This window comes from Dreissena polymorpha, chromosome 2 (assembly GCF_020536995.1).
Source record: "Dreissena polymorpha isolate Duluth1 chromosome 2, UMN_Dpol_1.0, whole genome shotgun sequence".
NCBI lineage: Eukaryota > Metazoa > Mollusca > Bivalvia > Myida > Dreissenidae > Dreissena > Dreissena polymorpha.
Window position 1 is genome coordinate 38,512,470 of NC_068356.1, and position 24,230 is coordinate 38,536,699.

The 24,230-nt window shown below is 35.7% G+C and overlaps 1 protein-coding gene across 1 annotated transcript in view; it reads right to left on the reverse strand.

Annotated features, from left to right (window-relative positions):
* The window catches only part of LOC127866675 (nuclear protein localization protein 4 homolog), a 37,231-nt gene extending 16,443 nt beyond the window's left edge, over positions 1-20,788 (reverse strand). Inside the window, exons 1-4 of the mRNA XM_052407414.1 lie at positions 20,550-20,788; positions 5,849-5,932; positions 5,497-5,609; positions 4,942-5,173 (exon numbers count right to left, since the gene is read on the reverse strand). Coding sequence (XP_052263374.1) covers positions 4,942-5,173; positions 5,497-5,609; positions 5,849-5,932; positions 20,550-20,570 — 450 coding nt within the window. The 5' untranslated portion in view covers positions 20,571-20,788. The remainder of the gene's footprint in view (positions 1-4,941; positions 5,174-5,496; positions 5,610-5,848; positions 5,933-20,549) is intronic.
* Between the last annotated feature and the right edge of the window lie 3,442 nt (positions 20,789-24,230).

Below are 24,230 nucleotides of genomic sequence, written 5' to 3' on the forward strand. Positions count from 1 at the left end.
CAATAATTTAGAGTTCAATTATTTCAAAATTCCAACCTTTTTCAAGAGCTATTACCTTTTCAAGAAAGCATCAAGAGGTGATGAAATCAGCCAAAACAGCTTATTTTATACAGTTCTGAGAGCACTGGCAGAAGAGTCTATTTTCCCTCAGAACAGTCCATTTATCAATGATCAATATCTTCCCAAATTCCAGAGCAGAACTAACAAGAAACCGTCGGTGATGCTCCCCAAAGTTTTTTTTGTCACAATTTTGCACTATATATTCAGACAAGAGGGCCTGAAAGGCCCAAAGTCGCTCACCTGAGATTCAAAGGAACTGACCTATTCTGTGCAGCCCAAGATGTCATAAGAACAAAATGTTCTTACCAACTTTCATGACTAGTGAACACCCTGGCAGCCACGTTTTTCAACAGACCAGAACCATTTTCATAAACATCCAAGATATCATTTAAACAAATATACTGAAAAAGTTTCATGAAGATTCATAAGTCCATATGAGGAAAAATGCCCCGCCCACTGGTGGCCATGTTTTTCAAGCAACTGGAACCATTTTCGAACTTGTCCAAAATATCATTGGGACAAATCTTCTGACAAAGTTTCATGATGATCGTACAATAAATACGGCTTCTAGAGTGTAAACAAAATGCTACGCCCCCTTGGCGGCCATGTTTTTCCACCAACCGGAACCATTTTCGAACTCATCCAAGATATCATTGGGACAAATCATCTGACCAAGTTTCATGATGATCGGACAATAAATGTGGCCTCTAGAGTGTTAACAAGGTTTTACAAAAGCATGATATATAGCCATATTAGGAAAAATGCCCCACCCCCTGGTGGCCATGTTTTTTAAGCAACCAAAACCATTTTTGAACTCATCCAAGATATCATTAGGACAAATATTCTGACCAAGTTTCATGAAGATCGGGAAATAAATGTGGCCTCTAAAATGTTATCAAGGTTTTACTATAGCCATATAAGAAAAAATGCCCGGCTCCTTGGCAGCCATGTTTTCAACCATCCAGCATCATTTTTTAACTTGTCTAAGATATTATTGGGATAAATCTTCTGACCAAGTTTCATGAAGACTCTAGAATGTTAACAAGATTTTACTATAGCCATAATATTATATAGCCATATAAGGAAAAATGCCCCGCCCCTTGGCAGCCATGTTTTTCAAGCAAATGTAACCATTTTCGAACTCATCCAAGATATCATTGAGACCAATCTCCTGACCAAATTTCATGAAGATTGGACAATAAATGTGGCCTCTAGAGTGTTCACAAGGTTTTACTATAGCCATATATAGCCATTTAAGAAAAATGCCCAGCCCCTTGGAAGCCATGTTTTTGCAAGCAAACGTAACCATTTTCGAACTCATCTAAGATATCATACAGACCAATCTTCTGACCAAATTTCATGAAGATTGGACAATAAATGTGGCCTCTAGAGTGTTAATTAACTAGGTTTTACTATAGCCATATAAGGAAAACTGCCCCGCCCCCTGGCGGCCATGTTTTTTCACCGATCTGGACCATTTTCAAACTCGTTCGAGATATCAATAAAACTAATGTTTTGACCAAGTTTCATGATGATTTGGCAAAAATTGTGACTTCTAGAGTGTTCACAAGGTTTCTCTATAGCCATATAAGGATTACTGCCCCGCCCCCTGGCGGCCATGTTTTTCAACGGACCAGAACCATTTTAGAACTCAACCAACATATCATTTAGACAAACATTTTGACAAAGTTACATGAAGATTGGGCATCAAATTTGACTTCTACAGTGTTCACAAGGTTTGTTTGTTTTTTGACCTAGTAACCTAGTTTTTGACCCAGCATGACCCAGTTTCGAACTCAGTCGTGGTAACAATGGGACAAATGTTCTGACCAAATGTTATGAAGATTAGACAATAAATGTGGCCTCTAGAGTGTTCACAAGGCAAAATGTTGACGACGCATGACGGACAAAAGGCGATTACAAAAGCTCACCATGAGCACGTTGTGTTCAGGTGAGCTAATAAAAGGAAACGTCTTGAGGGCACAGTAGTTGGGGGGGACAAGAATTTTTTTTATAGAAAATTTCAAAAGGCCATAACTCTGTGAAAAATCATTCGACCAGAACCCGCTGATAATATGCACATCTCCTCTTGGTAGTGAAGCTTCCCATAAGTTTCATTGAATTCCGGTCATTAGTTGCTGAGAAATAGCCCGGACAAGAATTGCACTACATGTACAGTTATTGGAAAAATTCAAAGGGCCATAACTCTGTGAAAAATCATCCGACCAGAACCCGCTGAAAATATGCACATCTCCTCTTGGTAGTGAAGCTTCCCTTAAAGTTTCATTGAATTCCGGTCATTAGTTGCTGAGAAATAGCCCGGACAAGAATTGCACTACATGTACAGTTAATTGAAAATTTCAAAGGGCCATAATTCTGTGAAAAATCTACCGACCAGAACCCGCTGATGATATGCACATCTTCTTTTGGTAGTGAAGCTTCCCATAAAGTTTCATTGAATTCCGGTCATTAGTTGCTGAGAAATAGTCCGGACAAGAATTGCACTATATGCACAGTTAATGGAAAATTTCAAAGGGCCATTACTCTGTGAAAAATCATCCGACAAGAACTCGCTGATAATATGCACATCTCCTCTTGGTAGTGAAGCTTCCCATAAATTTTCATTGAATTCCAGCCATTAGTTGCTGAGAAATAGCCCGGACAAAAATTGTGCACGGACGGACAGAGATAAATAAATTTTGGGGGAGCATCAAAATAGATTACTGAACCAGGTTAAACAAGGGAGATACATACTGCAAAATTATGTACATGTTGTCTTTCTTTCAGCTACCTCTTAGTTGATAGGCTTATCATAAGTGCTAATGACTAAAACAGTTATGCTAATTATGAAAATTCTGTGTTATGAAAAATTACATAACACAGTTAATGTTACATAATAATGACATAATAAAACCAAACTTTACTACACAGGAAACAAATGTTCTCACAAAATTTCATGAAGATTGGGCAAAAAATGTGTCTTATAGACTGTTCACATGTTTTCACTATATACACATAGAGAAAACTGCCCCGCCCCCTAGTGGCCATATTTTTCCACCCATCATGACCATTTTCGAACTCGTCCAAGATATCTATAAAATTGATGTTTAGAAAAAAAATGATTAGGCAAATAATGTTACTTCTAGAGTGTTCACAAGCTTTTTTTACTATATAAATATAAGGAAAATGCCCCCCCTCTGGAGGCCATGTTATTTTACCGATCCGAACCATTTTCGAACTTAACCGTCATATCCAGAAAACACATGTTCTGACCAAATTTCATGAAGATTGGACAAAAAATGTGACTTCTAGAGTGTTCACATGTTTTCACTATATACATATAGGGAAAACTGCCCCAGCCCCTGGTGGCCATGTTTTTTCACCGATCTGGACCATTTTCGAACTCGTCCGAGATATCAATGAAACCAATGTTTTGACCAAGTTTCATGATGATTGGGCAATAATTGTGACTTCTAGAGTGTTCACAAGGTTTCTCTATAGCCATATAAGGAATACTGCCGCGCCCCCTGGCGGCCATGTTTTTCAACGGACCGGAACCATTTTTGAACTCAACCAATAAATCATTTAGACAAACATTTTGACAAAGTTACATGAAGATTGGGCATCAAATGTGACTTCTACAGTGTTTACAAGGTTTTTCTTTTTTTTTACCTAGTGACCTAGTTATTGACCCAGCATGACCCAGTTTCGAACTCAGTCCAGGTATCAATATGACAAATGTTCTAACCAAGTTTCATGAAGATCAGACAATTAATGTGGCTTCTGGAGTGTTCACAAGGCAAAATGTTGACGATGGACGACTGACGACGCACGACGGACAAAATGCGATCAGAAAAGCTCACCAAGGTGAGCTAATAAAAAATCCAGTATAGTTGAAAAGTGTTGTCCCTAATAAGCCGGTTCAAATTGCAGAGGCTTATCAAAGACAACACTTTACGCAAATGCATTCCCAGAGGATTTCTCATTTTAAATGTATGGGGCTGTTTTGAAGCATTCCTACCTCCAGTGGAATACAGTTAAGGCATTTGCCTGTAAGGCCTACCTCCATTGGAATACAGTGCAGGTATTTGCTTGTAAGACCTACCTCCAGTGGAAAACAGTTAATGGATTTGCTTGTAAGACCTACCTCCAGTGGAATACAGTTAAGGCATTTGCCCGTAAGACCTACCTCCAGTGGAATACAGTTATGGCATTTGCCTGTAAGACCTACCTCCAGTGGAATACAGTGCAGACATTTGCCTGTAGGACCTACATCCAGTGGAACACAGTGCAGACATTTGACAGGGGGACCTACCTCCAGTGGAACACAATGCAGACATTTGTCTCTGGAACCTACCTCCAGTGGAACACAATGCAGGCATTTGTCTCTGGAACCTACCTCCAGTGGAACACAGTGCAGACATTTGTCTCTTGAACTTACCTCCAGTGGAACACAGTGTAGAAATTTGCCGGTCAGACCTACCTCCAGTGGAACACAATGCAGACATTTGTCTGTAAGACCTAACTCCAGTGGAACAAAGTGCAGACATTTGCCTGTAGGACCTTCCTCCAGTGGAACACAGTGCAGACATTTGTCCCTCCAGTGGAAGACAGTGCAGACATTTGCCTGGAAGACCTACCTCCGGTGGAACACAATGCAGACATTTGTCTCTGGAACCTAACTCCAGTGGAACACAGTGCAGACATTTGTCTCTGGAACCTACCTCCAGTGGAACACAGTGCAGACATTTGTCTCTGGAACCTACCTCCAGTGAAACACAAAGCAGATATTTGTCTCTGGACCCTACCTCCTGTGGAACACAATGCAGATATTTGCTCGTCCAGTGGAACACAGTGCAGACATATGCCTGTAGGACCTACCTCCAGTGGAACACAATGCAGACATTTGCCTGAGGGCCCGTGGTGACAGAGCTGTTCATCCTTCTGCCTGGGTATCCTGCCATCCTCCTTATACAGCAGTAGATCCACCTCATCCTCTTGCACTGTCCCAGAGGGGAATGGACTGCTGGACAGGGTGTCCATGTCCACGCCAATAGAGGCCTGGCCACTGATGTGTGTAGGTTGAGAGAACAAGAATAACATGTCCCCATGTCTACAAATAGAAATGATAATGTTTCCATGCTATTGATTGTGATTCTTTTTTTCCTTATTTGCATTTATGACATTTTTTAAGTGAAAAAATAATGTATTTAGTTTCAATGAGATAACTTTGTTGTCATACCCTTGGTAATTTTCAGCATCTTGCACTTCAATACATGTAAGAGTAAACTTAATACCATCAAATAAATACATTTATATTATCAAAGTTGATGAAACTGCAAACATTAAGAAACACTTTTTAACACGGGGTCAGCAGTACAGTGCAATCATGTACAGGACTTGTTATATTCTGGATCTTGAGACAAAAACTCTTACTTTATTTTATAAGCATCCAAGGTTCTTGAGCGTGAGGTTTTTATAACTTCTTTCTTCTCTCGAGTTTTGTAGACATTCCACCCTATATCCCCTAGCTCGAAAGTCTTCTGAATCTGAATAAACAAAAAAATAATTAAGTTTTATTAAAATCTAATTTATAAGGATGGTTCTCAAGCCAGCTCTTAACAGTTAAATTGATGTGATGTAAGTCAGAGACCAAAATTAGCAAGAGACCTAAGCATGTGGCCCCAAAATTTGTGGTGGGACAATTGATTGAGAAAATTCATACTGAAGAAACAAGGGCGAACAACTGAGGTTGAAATTGTATGTTCCAACCATGTATACCTCGTACCTTGTTTAAGAATTCTGCAATACTTTCATTTCCTTTAGTTTCAATCCTCTTGGTGCCTGCATCAGGACACTGTACCCTCACAATCTGTAAAATAGGGAGTATGCATCAGAAAGCCTTATCAGAAATTTAATTTAGGCATGTTTTAGAAAGCAAACACGGTCTGTAGAAACATGCCAAGATTTATCAATTTTCTCCATTTTTTCAAACATTGCCAATGAATCTGAAAGTAATTATCAATTATTTGAATGTCTTATAAAAGTTATTCTTATTAGTTTAGGAATAACAATCTGTCACATTCAAATAAATTGTGTACAGTTGGAAAATATTATTGTTGGTTTGTACAAATTGCTGAAATCAAAATTAGATGAATAGCAGATATTATTTAAGAAATATCAACAACATTGTAAATATTTAATGTGAATATTGGGTCCGGTAACTCACTTTACAAAATATGTAGAGGCAAAGTGTAACAAAGTATAAATCATTAAAATAGAATGGCGAGTAATTTGGATATTTTGAGAATAGTGAGAAAAACACACACACATTTCAGTTGTTCAGGGTGTTCTAGCCCAGATCAGTTTCTAGCTTTTTACTTTTTTGTATTTATTGCAATAGGTTAATATTCTTAAAAATATTATATTAACTAATTCTTAAGTTTAAACTTTACATACTTGTTAACATGCTGTAGTAACACAACCTTACATGAAAGTCCCATATCATTTACAGCATTTTCAGCATAACCTAGTGTAATTCAGTAAAATAGACTTGTGGATAATGCAGGGTTTTTTAAAGAAAAAGTAAGAAAACAAAAATCCACTTCTGTTGTTGGGGCTGTTCAAGCTCACATACAAAATACTGCCGCTTACTTGTCATCAGTATTGTAATAGTGACAAATATCAGTATTGTAATAGTGACAAATATCAGTATTGTAATAGTGACAAATATCAGTATTGTAATAGTGACAAATATCAGTATTGTTATAGTGACAAATATCAGTATTGTAATAGTGACAAATATCAGTATTGTAATAGTGACAAATTCTAAATCAAAAGGAAAATAAATTCATTCTATGTGCAAATTAATTTTGTTACTCAATTAAAAGAGACAATTATATACTTGTTTACATGCTTAAGTAACACAACCTTTTACAACAGTTCCATCTCATTTACAGGGTAAGAAAAAGTAATAAATTAATTGTTATCATCAGCATCTAGTAATGACACAGTCATATGTAAGACTTTTTACACATTAATAAATCATTAAATAATATGAAAACTATTGATGTAGTTTCTCAATAATGAACATTAATTTTATTCTAGTCTATTTGTTAAGCTGTGTATTAAACATAAAAAGTAAAACATTAATTGAACATCATTATTTTAACTACTTATTATATCCCTATAAGAATTTAAATAGCACAAATATGATTCTACCAGACGTATTGTGCACACATAAATAAATTAAATTAATTAAATATCAAACATATCTGTTGATCAGACAACACTGTAAAATTGACTGAACCCTCTAATCTTTGGTTATTTAAGAATGTCAAGCTACAAAAATCTCACAGTAACAGCAGAACTTTATAAAGTCAATTATTCACATAAAAAACATAATTTTACTTTTATACACTAAATTACGCCATAACAAATATTCAACCGATTCTGAAAAATGACACATGAATATAATAGCAGAACATAGATCACAATATTATTGTACATTCCACTTACTTTTAATCTAAAGGCATTTAGTCAATATGTTCTATATCATGAAGAGCGTAAATTAATCTGTTCAAGATTATGTTGGAATGTGCTAAATAACATCAGCATGTAATTAATTGTGAACAGGCAGTGGCAGCATAGCCAACATTGACTCCTTGTATTTCTATGCATAATAATGCTTGACAGCATGGCCATTACGAGCCATTCTTAGTGATGGTCTTGAGTATTATTATTTCTCAATTTAATGGATTGCTTGACTTTGTATCATTAGTATCAGCATCTTATAATACATGCATATGCACTTGATGTGTTTCTGTAAGAATCACTAGGATAATATATTTGAAATAAATTAACTAGGGATGCCTAGCAATGGCCAATTGACTGGTAACTTTTGACCGGTTACTTTTTCGGGAAAAGGTTAACCTAAAACAAGAGATGTGTTCTTCAGAAACACAATGCTCCTACTGCGCCTCTTTGATTTGTTTTTATCATTTGGCAGGTACAGATAATTATCTCCCTTTAAAGCTTATTACTTCCCTTGGATTTGTTTTTTTGACCTTTGACCTTGTAGGATGACATTGACCTTGACCTTTCACCACTCAAAATCTGCAGCTCCATGAGATACACATGCATGCCAAATATCAAGTTGCTATCTTCAATATTGCAAAAGTTATGGCCAATGTTAAAGTTTTCGGACGGACAAACTGTTTTTGTGTACATGTTCTGCATGTATGTTCGCTGATTTGTCTGAACTGTGCGACAGTGTTGCACTATTTTCTGAACACCTTTTTTATATTAAATTTATTATAGTTAAAACGAAAAATAAGACAGAATCAACAAAGAAACACAACATTATTGTCAGCAATTCGAAGAGAATGTAATACAAGCAGCCAAAATATATATTAATCAATTTAATGCCATGTGAAAATGTCATTATGAATATTGTATATTTCTTATAACTTTTAACTTATATGCTTATATGAAGGAACAAATTAATACAAAATAAAGCTTTCAGTTACAAAATTATTAAAATAAATGTTATAATACATTTTTATTTATTAACTAATATATTATCAAAGCAAGCGATCTCAATTTACTTTTGTGTCTATTGAGAAGATGAATGAGCGATATCACATGTTTAATGCACACGTGTATACATGTACTTAAACATGTTTACTACTAAATGATTTGGCTAACCGGTTAATAACCTGTTATGGCAAAAGGTTAAACGCTTAATTTTGTGTAACCTCTTGCATCCCTCAAAATAACATTACATTTCTACAATGAAAGTAAAGGGATGATACCTTTAAAAATAGTGTTGCAATTAAAACTATTTAGACCTAACTAAGTTTGGAACCTTGCACTAAATTTAATTAATCTAAATATTTCACCAATATCTACTGTGCTTCATCCAATAACATAATTAATATATTTTGAAAAATCACAAATTAGAATTGAACTGTATCATATTGTTCTGAACAATAGAATTTTAGCTACTTGGTTTGCTTTCCTGTAAGAACCACACAATCAGATGCTTCAACAGCTCAAAAACCATTTGGAACATCAACACATTTCAAGAATCAACCAGTCCACAACTAACTGGTGACTTGCTTCTTTCAATGCTAGTTTAAGTTATTAAATGGAAAATGTAAACATTTTGATTAAAATCATTGTTTAGATTACTTGTTTAAGAACAGTTTGGTACATTAAAATGGAACATTAGTGCACATGTCTGCTTCATTGTTTGAAGGAAAGGGAGGTCATGATAATTGCTTTTGTAAATAAAACATCCCATACAATCTATAAAAAAGACTACACTTTCAGGATTGAATAACAATTTTCACTGACAATTATTCATTTTGCTAAATTTTTATTTTAAGATATTTTGTAGCTTGATTTTATCCTGAACAACCACAAACAAATGAACAATAGTCATTTTCAAGAAAAATATAACAATGTATAAGATAATTACATGTAATAATTAGCATGTTATGGTTCATGCGAATTATACTGGTAAAAGCCCGCTGGGCAGCGGCGTGTGTTGACTGCTTCATACATACGGAATTTTGACATAAAAAAAGACAAATGGATGAAACTTAAAAAAAATTGTCATGTTTTCGCGATGCTATCAATGAACTTTAAAACATCAAAAACACCTCCCACGGCATGTGATATATGATATATAGCCTATATCACATGTATAAACATACCTAAAGAAAAATTATACAAATGAAATCAATATTGTGGTGGCAATTTTACTTAATACAGTACAGCCCATGCGGAACAAACATATTTCGCCATCCGTAGAGTAAAGGCACAACGAGTCGATACCGAGTCGGCCGTTGAAGCCGCGTCAGTATGCGGCATATCGCATTTCGCCGCCGCATCTGTCCGCCGAGACATGCTGAGGCAATCCGCAATAGGACGCCGAGTCGATTGCGCATTATAGAATAAAAATCTTTTAAAAATGATTATTTAGTCAATAAATTTTAAAAGAACAATTAAAAGAACAATTATAATAATATTTCAAGTCATAATTAATTTAATGTGGGCGGATTCAAAATAGTTAATAGAAAAGCATGTTGTTGTTTTGTTTTTATTGATTGCATTCCCATTTTTAAAGAAATTGCTGCAATCCTGATAGAAATAATTATTATTTTAAAAGATTGCAAATTAAAAGAAATGTTCATGTTTTTATAAAACATAAAATACACCCACAATTTCGATGGGACGTTCTACATTTCTGCATAATTTTCCCGTGCCTTTTATTGAGACAAAGGATAAAGCACTGTCTATTAGACGCTAGAATTTGTTAATGTCGCGTAAGCATTAAAATTCTGAAGCGTGTTTCGGATTACAAATTTAACAAGACTATTGCTAAGCAATATATGTCCCCTACCGGCTCCACCATTGTCAGATATTTGTTTATATCAGTGGCGTAGCCATACCCAAATTTTAGCCGAGGCAGTACATTGTATCTTAGGTCAGTCTAGGGGGGTCCGGGGGCATGCCCCCCCCCCTGAATTTTTTTATACCTAGAACGTCTCTGGTGCGTTTTAAAGGCAATTTAAACCACATTTTATACCTAAATTATCGGAATCGTGGACGCTACATATTGCCGTTTAGTATCAATAAAGTTAATAAAAAATCTGCTACAAGTTTATTGTCATTTTATAATCTGTTACCATAAACGGTGTTTGAAGTGATAATGATGTAACAACCTTTACTACAGAAAAAAAGTCATATAATTCATTTGAAGTAAGATAGAAAAAGAAAAAAATGAGACGCAGCTCTCTCATACAAGCCATAATATGTATATGGTTAATAGAATTTGCTTTATATCAGGGATTTCAATAGACACAGAATCCTGCATTTTGACGCGAGCAAATTAAAAATGACTGGTTTTTGACGCAACCCTTTTTTCTGCCGTGCGTCATTTTGACGCATCGAAAATTTGACCCGTGCATCAGACAGTTAACATCTTGAGTTCCATGGTAATAAATCCCGCTGTGCTCCTAATTGAAATTAATGTTTCAGTATTTGAAACTCGGTCTATAATCGAGGGAATACCCCGGGCGTTGTTTATCTTATCTCATCTGTACCAATACACATGTCACCGTCTAAATAGTGCCTGCGCACTAACTGGGTAATTAGCAGCAGTGATTACGTGACAATTGATTGACCATCCAATAATTGCAGGATTTTTGCAGACGGCACGGTTAAAGAAAGTCGGCAAAAGTAATTAAAGAAAAAGCAAAATTGATCAAAGGTCTATTAATTACGTAGATCCACTAGTCCAGCAAGTTTTGTCAGTTTGTTAATCCACCGATAATTACGAGTACACCTTATATAAACTTGAATCGCAGTTTATTTTTTTCTAAGACCTATATATAGTGTATTATAGGTCTTTGTTTTTTTATACTAACAAGTCATAATACTTCACATAAACATTCAGAAAACACATTTCCTCAAATTGATATAAATTATCCGAGTATTCTAGAATTAAATTGCTACGTCATAGCCTTCGACATTGTAAATGGCGGACGTATTGTAAATTAACATTCAACCCGCGTTCAATTCAAAGCTGGTGATTAAAATTGCATGTAATGGTGATTCAATAATGGAGAAAGCATTAACTGGATTTAACAAACATTTGATAAGGCTTGTTAAACCAGATAACAACAAGAAAAAATTTGGATTATTAAAGTTAAACTACTACCGGTAAGGCATTCTTAAGTGTACATATTTCGGACACACATGTATAGTATTCGGATAAACAGTAATAGATATACTAGATGTTCCATGCATTTAGATTGTGTTTTGTTAAAAAGCTATCATAGGGATGATGATAATATAATGACGATAAATATGTGATAAAAAGGTGCTACCGGTACATATCTTAAATGTGTTAAAAGACAGGGCTATAGATAACAAGCGTACTTGCGTTATTACACAATTAAAATAGCCAAAAACGTAATTAAATTCAAAATAAAGCGTACAAAAACGCAAATACAAATTTAACAAGGGACAAAATTGTCACAAAACCAGGTTTTCATTGTGAAAAAAAATCTGATAGAGGGAGAAAACTCAAACTGAACTTTTGAAATGAACAAACAAAATTAACCCCTTTTGTAAGTTTGTTTTAAAATAAATCTATTTTTAGTCGTGGCGACCTTGACATTGGAGATATTGACGTGATTCTTTCGTGCGACACACCGTCCCATGATGGTGAACAAATGTGCCAAATGATTTTAAAATCTCATAATGAATGACATAGTTATAGCCCAGACAAGCTCATTTATGGCTATTTTTTACCTTTGAACTCAAAGTGTGACCTTGACCTTGGAGATATTGACGTAATTTTTTTGCGCGACACACCGTCTAATGATGGTTAACCAATGTGCCGAATGATTTTAAAATCTCACAATGAACGACAAAGTTATGGCCATCAAGCTTGTTCCGCCAGCCCGCCAGCCAGCCAGCCAGCCAGCCCGCCCGCATTCGCCAATCTAATAACCAGTTTTTTCCTTCGGAAAACCTGGTTAATAATGTAATTCCCATAAAAAACATTGCCTCACGAAATGCAATTCTTACGAACACCGGGCGTATTTTTTAAACTGGTTATTTTCCGTTCAAAAATGTACCGCACAGTTTATATGCAGTCCTATGAAGAAAATAAGGCAGTCTTTCCAGCGGTTATCAATCTTTGGGGTAGTATTGTAATTATTCTTAGACCCGCCCGATTTCTATTTTCATTTTCAAGGTACTCAACTCAAAATGACCGGAAAACGGGGTGCATCGCTTTGAACAGCCATAACTTCATCAATTGTGCAGCGATTTTCACGAACTCTGTCTTATTCAACGCAAAAATGAATGAGCGTTGATCACATATTCAGTAATTGTTTGTTGTTATGTACAGGTTCCTTTTTGAATTCCATTTGTATAAATAATATATTTTTATTATGTTATATATGTCATTCCCTAAATTACCCAATTGAGTTCAAAAACCGGGGGTGAAAAACCCAATTACGCTCAAAAGTAGGGGGTGAAAATTTTTGCTAAAACTATTGAATGTACAAAAACCCTATTGTTGTCAAAAACAGAGGGTGAATTACCCAATATACCCCAAAGTTATCTATAGCCCTGAAAAGACTTAAGGTAGTGCACCTCTAATGATTTTCCGCGATTTCTTCGAAGGTTGAAGAGCCTACTATTAGGTGCTGTAGCCTAGTGGTTAAGGCGATAGACTAGAAATCTTTTGGGATATTCCCGCGCAGGTTCGAATCCTGCCGACGACGTATACTTTTTTGCGACGCGTTTTATTTATTTTCTAACGTAATTTGATTTAATATGGCATATAAGCTATATTTATTGTTAAATATGTTGCAATTTTTATGCACATTTTTCAATTATTAAAATTAAAACAACGTTATGGCGAAATTGGGTGATTTACTGTTGAAAATACGAACCATGCATGTTGCATTTTTATTTTTATTTCAAAAAGTAAACGGTAAATCTGTCTAGTTCTTGGTATTTTTGCTGTATATAGTGTTTCTATAAGTTTAAAATATGACTTAAATGATACTATTTTGAATTTTATGACACTTTGTTTTTAACCGACCCAATTTTTACTTGGCTGAAATCACTTACATTTCATGGTGCTCTTCCATAGATAAAAATTTGTAAAAAATAAATGTCTGTAAAAGAATACTTATTTCATCTTGTTTAAACTTTAAACACCTTTACAGCATCTGTACACACCAACTGCATGCCCATATTTGGAAATTTGAATGAATTATGGAACTTTTATATACCCCAGGGGTGAAAATAAACTGGACAAAAGCCGAGCGTGGGGGTGGTTTTGAAAAAATCGGTATATTTTTTTAAAAAGCATGGAAAGCCTACCTACAAATTTGCATGTAGTTCAGTGAAATGATGCTGATTAAGAAAATAATTAATTAGATTATATTTGGATATGTGCCCATTAGAGGTGCACTACCTTAAATGTGTTATAAGGAAGTAGATTTTAATGTACCAATTCGTTCAAATATGTTGTGTTATGTATCATGGTATTGTTATTTAATAAAGCAGTATAACTTTTTAAGATATTGTGTTACTCTTAGAGCATATTTTTATCTAGTCCAAATGATATTTTTATCTAAAAAATTGAATATTACAGACAAATACACAATTAACGCGCTTCAAAATTGACCCCAACATTTTTTAATTTGACTCCTTAAAATTTCAGTCCAGGGGTCATTGACTCCTGGTTTTTAAAATCTATTGAAATCCCTGTTTATATATTTATTATTGAAATACTAAAATAATAAAGATCTACCTTATAATATAACGAAAACAGATCTATCAAACATTTAAGCGAATAATGTTTCATATATTATAAAAAAAACTTTTTCACTGTCTTAATATGTTTTATTATTCTTCAACTTTTTAATATCAATCTTATTGAACGCTTATTCAACCCTCCTGTCTCAAGTTGAATCCCACATTTGAAGAATTTGTTTTCGATCAACTGGAATGTGTTTATGCAAAAACATTAAAGCGATACCATTGACATGCTTCTATATAATAACATTATATTTACTTTAGATGTTATTCATTATGAGTTCTTTTTATGAATTTGATTTTTGAGTTTACATCAAATCAGCTTCCGCAAACTTGCTGTTATAGTTCAGACAAGTTCACCGTGAAAAAATTCATAGACAATTTTTTTTCATTTAAAGCTTGAAAGCACCATAAGGCTCTTTAAAAAAAATGATTAAATACATTAAATCAAAAGCGTATTCAATCATAAGCACATATAAAAAGGATCATTAATGGAAAAGTTATTTGGAAAAAAAAACAGACCTACAGGGGTTCTAACCAACGCAGTGACAATATAATAGTGGTCAATGGATCCAGAGTCTGATGCGTTTCCGATTGCGTCACAGGGACTTATTGATTATCATTAGGAGTACAAATATTTAACTTTAATCAGTAAAGTTTCTGGCCATTTTTTTCAATTTTCTTGAGTAAAATTTTGTTTTAGCACTACCTCATCATTTTCTGTCAGGTCTATCATCAACTACAATGACTATTAAAAAGAAAAGACTTGAACTTCTTTATATCAAATAGTTGAATACGCGGGATATAATAATTTGAAAATTCTAATGAAAACAATGATTCTTACCACCTGAAGCGGTCTTGGATTTAACTCGAGGCCGGCCATAAAGAGGAGAATACTGATAACGCCGAAAACGCCAACCACCCAAAGTGTGTCTAGGTCCAAAATAGACCCAGACCTGCCTGTAAAACACCCGGTTCTAGCTCGGTACGTTCTGACATGTCCACCATGATTATACAGTGGAACCCCTCAAAACCGGACATCCCCGGGACCAAGAGGAAATTCCAGTTTAGAGAGGATTCCGGTTTAGAGGGGACATTGTCTATTTTACTTTCAGAAGCTCAATTACATAGCTGATATGGAAAAAACACTTTCAGCAAAATTTAATAGTTTATTTACATATAACATTTATTGATACTGCATCACATAAGAACAACACAAGTCACTTAATCTATTGATTCCAAAGCAATATCATTCACAACATAAAACAAACAGTGCAACCTGAAAAACAAACAATTTTACACATGTATGCATTTTTAGGTGAATTTAGTTCCTTTTTACACTGAAAAACATCTTCCAACGACACAGCCACCCATTAGACTCTTTAAAGTCACTAATTCCTAGTTCCTTAGCAAAGCTCCGTGCCTTTTCCTGTATGATCGGACCAGAGATCGGCAATGACTTAGCCCTTACAATACAGAACCAGTCCCATACAAGTTCGTTGATGTTTCTAAATTTCATTTCATTGTTAAACCGACTTTTGTTTGGTGAAAAGTTTTCCCAATGAGATATGTACGCAGACTATTTTCGCACGATATCCCCGATCGTCGACTTTCCTACCCTATATTTCTCTGACAGAATCTTGATTGTTGGTTTAGGGAACATTTCTGAATCTTTTATCAATTTGATTTTGTCTTCTAGAGACAATTCCATGCGCCTTCGCTAAGAAGGAGGTTCGGACATTTTTAGTCTTAGTTATCTTTATTACCAATTTGAAAATCTAAATGAATATCTAAATGCAACTGCTTCAAGAACTCTGCAAATCACCATTTTATATGACACTAAATTAGAATTTGTAATAAACTACACAAAATATAATAGCATTAAGATTATTAAAATTTAACACGGCTTCCTACATCAACAACAAAACACACTAAAGAACTCTATGTTTGTTATCAGTAATTATAATCAGTATTATCACCTCTATTGATCGATTAATACATCACAGGGCAAGTATCTTTAAATTGGTTTGCGATTTTTACAGTTTACAAATTTTCGACCACCTTTATTAATTTCACGCGTCCTTAATCCGCTATTCACAACTTTACGACACTAGGTATGAGGTGCGATAAACCGGCCCTGAGCGGTTTAGAGGGGTACAATTACGTATGGAATGACCCAATTTTGATCCAAAGAATGACCGGTATTCGGAATTGAGGGGATTCCGGTCTCGAGGAGATATTTTACGCATGGTATTATAGGGAAAAAAATGGGACCGGACAATTTGTCCGGTTTAGAGAGGATTCCGGTATAAAGAGGATCCGGTTTAGAGGGTTTCCACTGTACCATGGAAGTTTACAGTGTGACACTTTGTTTCATATACGGATTTTCCAAATCATTTTGCTGAGCCATTTTGGCATCAATTGAAGTTATTAAATTGAAATAATTATCTCAACATGAACCAATGGTACTCAATGATATTTGTTTGTGAATATCTTAGTGCCTAAAATTCATTAAATTGCATCAATTCCTTATATAGACTTTATTCTTTGACATAAATTTTCCTTTTTTTCCTTGTAATCTCAACATTGCGCTGCAAATTTTAGCCGAGGCAACTGCCTTGGTATGCCTCAGCGTGGCTAAGATGCTGTATATATTTGTTGCCATAGCAACCAGAATTTTTGAGGTAGGAACAAAATCAGGCCTTTTCTGCTCCATTTTGGGAAAACGCCACACTGGAATTTTGGGAATTTCGCGTCGTGAAAAACCCCATTTTGGGAAAAAAAATCATCGCAAAACTGGCTCAATTGGAAAAAATATTCGCATGTAAATAGTGTTTCTTATATTTTAAAGAAGCCGTTAACTGGTAAATAACGACTATTTTGATAACATATTATTAAAATTTTACAAAATATTATGAAAATGTGTGATAAGTGCAGGTTTTTTATCTGATTTTGGGGCCTGGCCTTTTTTGAGGGGAAAAAAAGCGCGAAACACCCGATTTTCGGGAAAATAAGGAAAGTCTTAAACAATCAATTTAACATATTTTACTGCTTTTAAAACAATTCAAGGCAACAGATAATTTAATTATGCAATATTTTTCAATTTTCTACACTGGATCAGGTTAACTTATATATTTAAAGAGTTAAAAAAAAAAATATTTTCTAATTGGGATTTTTTTTTCAATTGGGAAAAAACAACCTGATTTGCAATGGGAATGGGGCCGAAATTCGGACCCGTGGCATAGGGCGGAAAAGGCCTGAAAATAAAATGACGTGCATAATGTCCATATTGCCATCTATCCATGTTTGAAGTTTCATGAAAAAATATGAAGAACTTTTAAAGTTATCACAGGATCCAGAAAAGTGTGACGGACTGACAGACAGACAGACACACAGAGTGCAAACCTTAAGTCCCCTCCAGTGAAACCGGTAGGGGACAATAATGCTGATTTGTACATGTAGGTGTATATCTTTTCACTCGATCGGCCGCGTGTGTATGCGGCGGATTTATTCCGCAAAAGTACGCGAGGTTAATGCAGACTCGGCGTTGTTGCCCGGATCGATGCAGAGTGCCTCAGCGATACGCCGCGCGAACACATGACGCATCTGCAGAGTACTAACGATTCTGGCCGTGGCGTGACCGAGGATTATGTTGGTTCCCCATGGGCTGTTCTGTACTCTTCAATTATAAGTTTTTCTCTGCTAAAAATACAAGTTTTTCCTCCAATTATTTATGCTTCATGTTTTCTTTTTCGCTGGGAATACGCCATAGAACAGTTCACTACAAATTGCCATAACTTTTCATGGGCAATATTCTGGCAAGGTGCGGTTGTAATTCATCAGAAACACATTTATTCCCTAAATTTAAGGATATTCCGCTTTAAGTTTTCAGTAATTAAGCTTATTTTCAACTTGTGTACACTTCTTCTGCTTGAAACATTCCCTTTATCATTAATATATGCAAAATTTACACAAGGCTAATTCACATCCCTAAGTCAATATAAGGCCTTAAAGCACTTTATATAATACCGTTTGATTCCAACCTGAATGCTTATTAGGATTGGGTCTTAAAGGTAAGGTTATCAATTAGTTTATTTGCAGAAAATTAGCGGGAGTAAGCTCTCCAAGATAAAAACCATATCATGCAAGTTGTTTTAACTTGAGCATGAGTGATACAGTACAGCCAAAGCGGAACAAACGTATTTCGCGATCCGGGGCGGCAAGGCGAAACGAGTCGATGCCGCGTCAGTCGTTGAAGCCGCGTCAGTATGCGGCGGCAAGTCGCATTTCGCCGCGAAACTTCGCATCTGTCCGCCGAGGCATGCCGCGGTCCGCGACATGGTTCCGAGTCGATGCGATCATGAATTTTTTTTTTAAATTATTAGTTGCATGTAGTTAACACATTTTGAAAGAACAATTATAATAATAATTAAAATCGTAATACATTTATTGTGCGCGGATTGTATTAGCATATACATGTAAGCATAGTTAATGTGTCTGGCCAATTATTAAGTTTGTTTCCCGCCCGTAGCGTATGTATTTCACACATAAACAAGGTCACGTAATTATGTTTTCACACATACAAGTGGTCAAGGCTCCAGCATATGGTGGATTTATAAATTAATTGCATGTTGATTCCGCTATTATATTTTAGCTGAGAAAATTAGCAGTTTGAAGCCACATCAATAATCAAGACGGTGACGACGTATTTGTAGTTTTGTTAATTATCAGCTTATTATAACTATTGTTTGAATATGCGTATATAAACACGTTTTTTATTTTGTTCATATTATACAGTTAATATCGCTACTAATTACCCGATAATCCCGTATATTCCAGTCTAAAGCAAATGCTGGTAAATATTTACGATACACAAACATTCTCGATATTTCCTTGAGTATCAAATACATTTTGGCATTTGTTACTATTTATAGAGATGATGAAATAACGTCTAATCGGGGCGTTTTTTTTTCTCCACTGAACACACGATTTACGCCTGACGTGATGTTCATGTATTTATACAACACAAAATACACCCAAACTTTCCAAACGACGTTCTACATGTCTGCATAATTTTCGCGCGCTTTTTATGAAACAAAGGATATTTTAGCACTGTTTATTTGACGCTAGAATTTGCCAAAGGACGCGTAAGCATTAAAATTCGGAAGTGTGTTTCGGATTACAAATTTAATAATGATAATCGAACGAAACATAAACAGTTGCGCGTAATTAATTCTACGCTACACATACATGTATGTACATGTAGGTGGATATCTTTTCACTCGATCCGCCGCGTACGTATGCGGCGGATTTACTCCGCGAAAGTACGCGCGGTTAATACAGACTCGGCGTCGTTGCGCGGATCGATGCCGAGTGCCACGGCGATACGCCGCGTGAACACACGATTCGGCCGCCGCGGACTAATAATCTGGCCGTGGCGTAGCCGCGGATTATGTTTGTGCCGCTTTGGCTGTACTGTACATATGATTTGTATGTGTTTATTCATGCCTGAAAATAGTTTATGTTGCTAATATTACCAATTAAAGTGCCGCCTGGATACTGGGCTGCATTTTTCCATGAAACATATCGTTACCCATTGTAACTCCCAGCGACCAGGATGGTCAATAGCTGGGAGTTGGATTATTGCAACTACTAGTAGTAGTAATAATAGTATTACAGGAACGCCTATTATAGGCAGATATGGACACTGTCGAGTGCGTTTCCTGGGAAGAACCAGTACTTGGTGTCTATGGAGTAGATAATCTGAATGCTCCCGAGTAGGGAGCGAACCCACGAACTCGAGATCGCTAGGAGGACACCTCATCCACTACACCACTGGGACCTAAATAATGTCCATATATGTATTACAGTTCATGGTTATCAAATAAGCTTTTGTCTGTATCTTAGGTAGCACTCATTATCATATTTTTTATTTTGATTACTTCTTAAACATGTCCACGACTCATTAAAATGATTTCAATTTTGACAAGTCACTGTCGACCAAGTCTTCAATTCTGACAAGTCATTCTTTGGACATAGTCGGTTTATCGTTTGCGATTGTAGACTTACATAATCATAAACATACAATAAAAAAGCCAATTGATTAAAGTATCAGTAATATACAAAACCCTACTTACAATCTCTTTACTTTTCGACATTTCTTTTTAGTTTCTATTTTATGCGTCTGCCGACTACGACTTGTCCACCATTGTTTGTGGTCTGTTTGATTACCAACATTTGTTTTTAGATGCTTTTATGTAAACCGAAACACAAAATGTACGCATCAATTTCGTTTCCATCAAAGAATAACATTCATTTTCACAACCCACTGTTTAAAATAATCTGAAACGAATTCCTCACTTGTAATGTTACATTACGTTTAATCGATTAAATCTCATGTATACGGTTACACTACACATATAAATGTAGAAAACTGAACCGGATTATTAAAACGCATTTAATGACTGCTGATCGAAGTTTCCCGTCAACATTGTTTTGTTGTATTTTGTTGTCAACATAGGCTTTACATTGTTTAAATGTGCTTGAAAATTAAATGTCTGATATTAAAGTTAAAACTTGTGATTTTTCCAATAGAATGTTATTTCCTCGGCTCCTGGTACATTCTCGGTCCACTCATAACTCTGCACGGAGGTGCTGCTATGCCGAACCTTGGTCTGTGACGACGCACAAGACCAAATAAGCGCGTGGGTGGGATAAGGGTGTTGAACGACAGGTTTACCTTTGCAATAACCGTACTACGTCCACATAATCTCAACACACAAAAAGAACGCACAATGAAGTCTGTATTGAGGCTGCATCATTCGCTGGCATGAATGGGTGCCTGAAATGATGACTTCGTGTAAACTGGCGAACTATTTTTACCGTTTTCTTAAAACTCTACCATACCCACAGAGGATTTTGCAATTCCAGATGCGACCCACGTAGAACCTAAATGCAAGCCCCTCATAGGACCCATAATGGTTACCGGTTGCAAAACGCATAAAGGTTACTCATGGGTACTGACATGGGTCCCATATATATTTTGCTTTCAGGGATAAAGGGACCAAGTATTTCCTTATTGCGAAGGATTATTTCTCAAAATGTAGTTTTCTTGTGTATGACTTTCAATGCCAATTACAGAGCAACACATGATCAAATAAATAAATCTTTACCCGACCCCTGATCAAACATCCGTGAAGAAAATTATCGTGTACAGTTTGTACAGTCAAATTTATTGAAGAAAAAAATACCGCTCTTAATTGCAAGCGCATGCACGGCTAAACTACATGCATGAACATAGTATCATGGATGTTGTTTTTTTCAAATAATACAAAATACCACATATATTTTAAAGGGACATTTTCACGCATTGGTAAATTACAAATTGAAAAAAAGTGCCACATTCGCAAATTTTCGTTGCAGTTATGATATTCGCGAGGTAGCAGTAATACTGAATACTAGTATTTACCATGCTCTAAAATACCCATCATATGCATATGCAACGTAAAAATTATACAGCGTTACAAACGCGAAAGGTTTGAATAATTTAGAGAATTCTGTTATTATCGTTATATTTTGTGACACTTAGAGGATTACTTATAGATTATAAAATATAAAATACACCACTCACTGGTTGAGGCTTGAGCACGGATGGTCGAGTGGTGAAAATGCGAGACTTTTAGTGGTTCAGTGGTTCGAGCACAGTTGAGGTTACTTATTTTATTAAATTATTTGTATTCGTGTGTTTTTTACTGGAGCTATTTGATTCCAATGTTTACATTTATCAATTTAAAGCATTTAATGACAAACTTCAATACATGCTAAAATCTTTGAAAAGGTCTCTGTAACGTTTTAAAATAGATGTAGCTCTGTAGTAGATCACGTGTTCCTCTCAGCGTACGATAATGTTACATAAAATAAAATCGCCATATTAAAATCACGAATCTCGCATATATTTCCATCAATGTGTTTCGAAACTATATTTTAAGACGTATGACCAGAGTGTTGAAGTCTAAGAGATACTTTTGTTATACCGGAAGGACGTTAAAGGGCGTAAACGTCCTATATGGATTTCATTATGGTGTTACCTTAATTAACTTGCTTTTTGAGTCATCGCCTACGCATTAAAACAATAATGCTTTGTAGAATGTAGAAATTATTACCAAACATCTTACCCTAAGAGAAATTATTGGACGCTTAGTTTGGCCTTCTGATTTTCTTCGCCTTGACCTAAATTAAAGCCACACACCTTATTTGGCATAGTTAATTTAAGTATAAATAAGAAACATATTTTATCTATGCCAATTAGAATATATCTGGTGTTTACAAGGTATAAATCCGTCTTTTTTGCGCTTTAAAACTTAAAAATAATCGCGTTTGTCGAAATGGACGTATACGTCTTGAAATCCTTCTTTCGGTTTTAAAAGCGGTACCGTTTGAAAAATAATAAATTACTTGCTAATTAGGCTATAGATTTAATGACAAGTTTGCACACTTTCAAATTGCATCTATATGTATTGATTAACATGTATTTCATTTCAAGGTCAGAGGCAAGATGTGTGGCTTTAATAAGTGTAGATATTTAAAAGCTTTTAAATACTGTATTGTTAAGACATCATATTAAATTGATTATATACGGTTGGCGTACTAATACATAAATGCTTGTCTTTGGGTAAGTATATTGAGTTTATTAACAGAATGTTAACAATCACAACATAAAGGTACACTAACCAAGCGAGCACATATAAGTCGTATCTCAAACGCACGCGCCTGCCTATGTTCAGAATATAAAGAAATTCAAGAATTAGTAAATAAGAATTGAGAAGTTCAAAATAAAAATATATCAATACTTATTACAGTGCTTGATACACGCAACATGTTTTTAAGCATACGTTAACAATATGATTGAGTTGAAAGACATACACTTGCTATATGGACGGTTGATTGGATGTTAATACAATAAGTGAAAACATGAATTGTAAACGCTTAATGCAATATGCAACACAATGATATTTCTTGAGACTTGTTTATACACAATGTCCAATGCAGCCTACAAGTGTTGAGCCGTGTCACGAGTCAGTGCACTCTACACGTGTTGAGCCGTGTCACGAGTCAGTGCACTCTACACGTGTTGAGCCGCCGTGTCACGAGTTAGTGCAGTCTTCACGTGTTGAGCCGTGTCACGAGTCAGTGCAGTCTACACGTGTTGAGCCGTGTCACGAGTAAGGCTGTGATCCTTAGTCAACGACAGATCCCTTATAATGCTGCTCTGTCGACAATTTCCATACCGGGATATCACTTGCTCAAACTCCCGACTTATTCCGTTGCCATACTGGTACATTTTCCGCTTAAATGGCAACGGTGGTTTTCTGAGGGTGGTCACAGGGGAGCGGATTTTCGGCAGTTGGAGGTTCCAGCGGTAAGTTTCATTGGCGAGAAACTCGTCGCTCTCGAGTTCCTTGTTTGTCCGAGCGTTGTGTTCACTGTTCACGCGCTTCAAGATTGATTTCAGTTCTCTGTTATCTCTTGTTGGCGATGTCGGTGGATTTGATATCAGTTCATCCTCGGTTATTTCCTGGTGTTTCGCGTGGAAGGCTACATTCTTCTTGCGCTGTACTGGTGTTTTGGGTTTAGCTTCTATCTGATTGTTCACGTGACTTTTGTCTGGTTCCCACTTGGTGGTTGGTACATAAACCGGAAGCGATGCTCTTGGAGATTCAATGCTATTAATAGCGTATCCACTGTCCCATGAATATGGCATCCTGTTGATAGGTCTCTCAAAAGTCTCGTGTCCATCCAGGCGGGTACCACGTGGTATA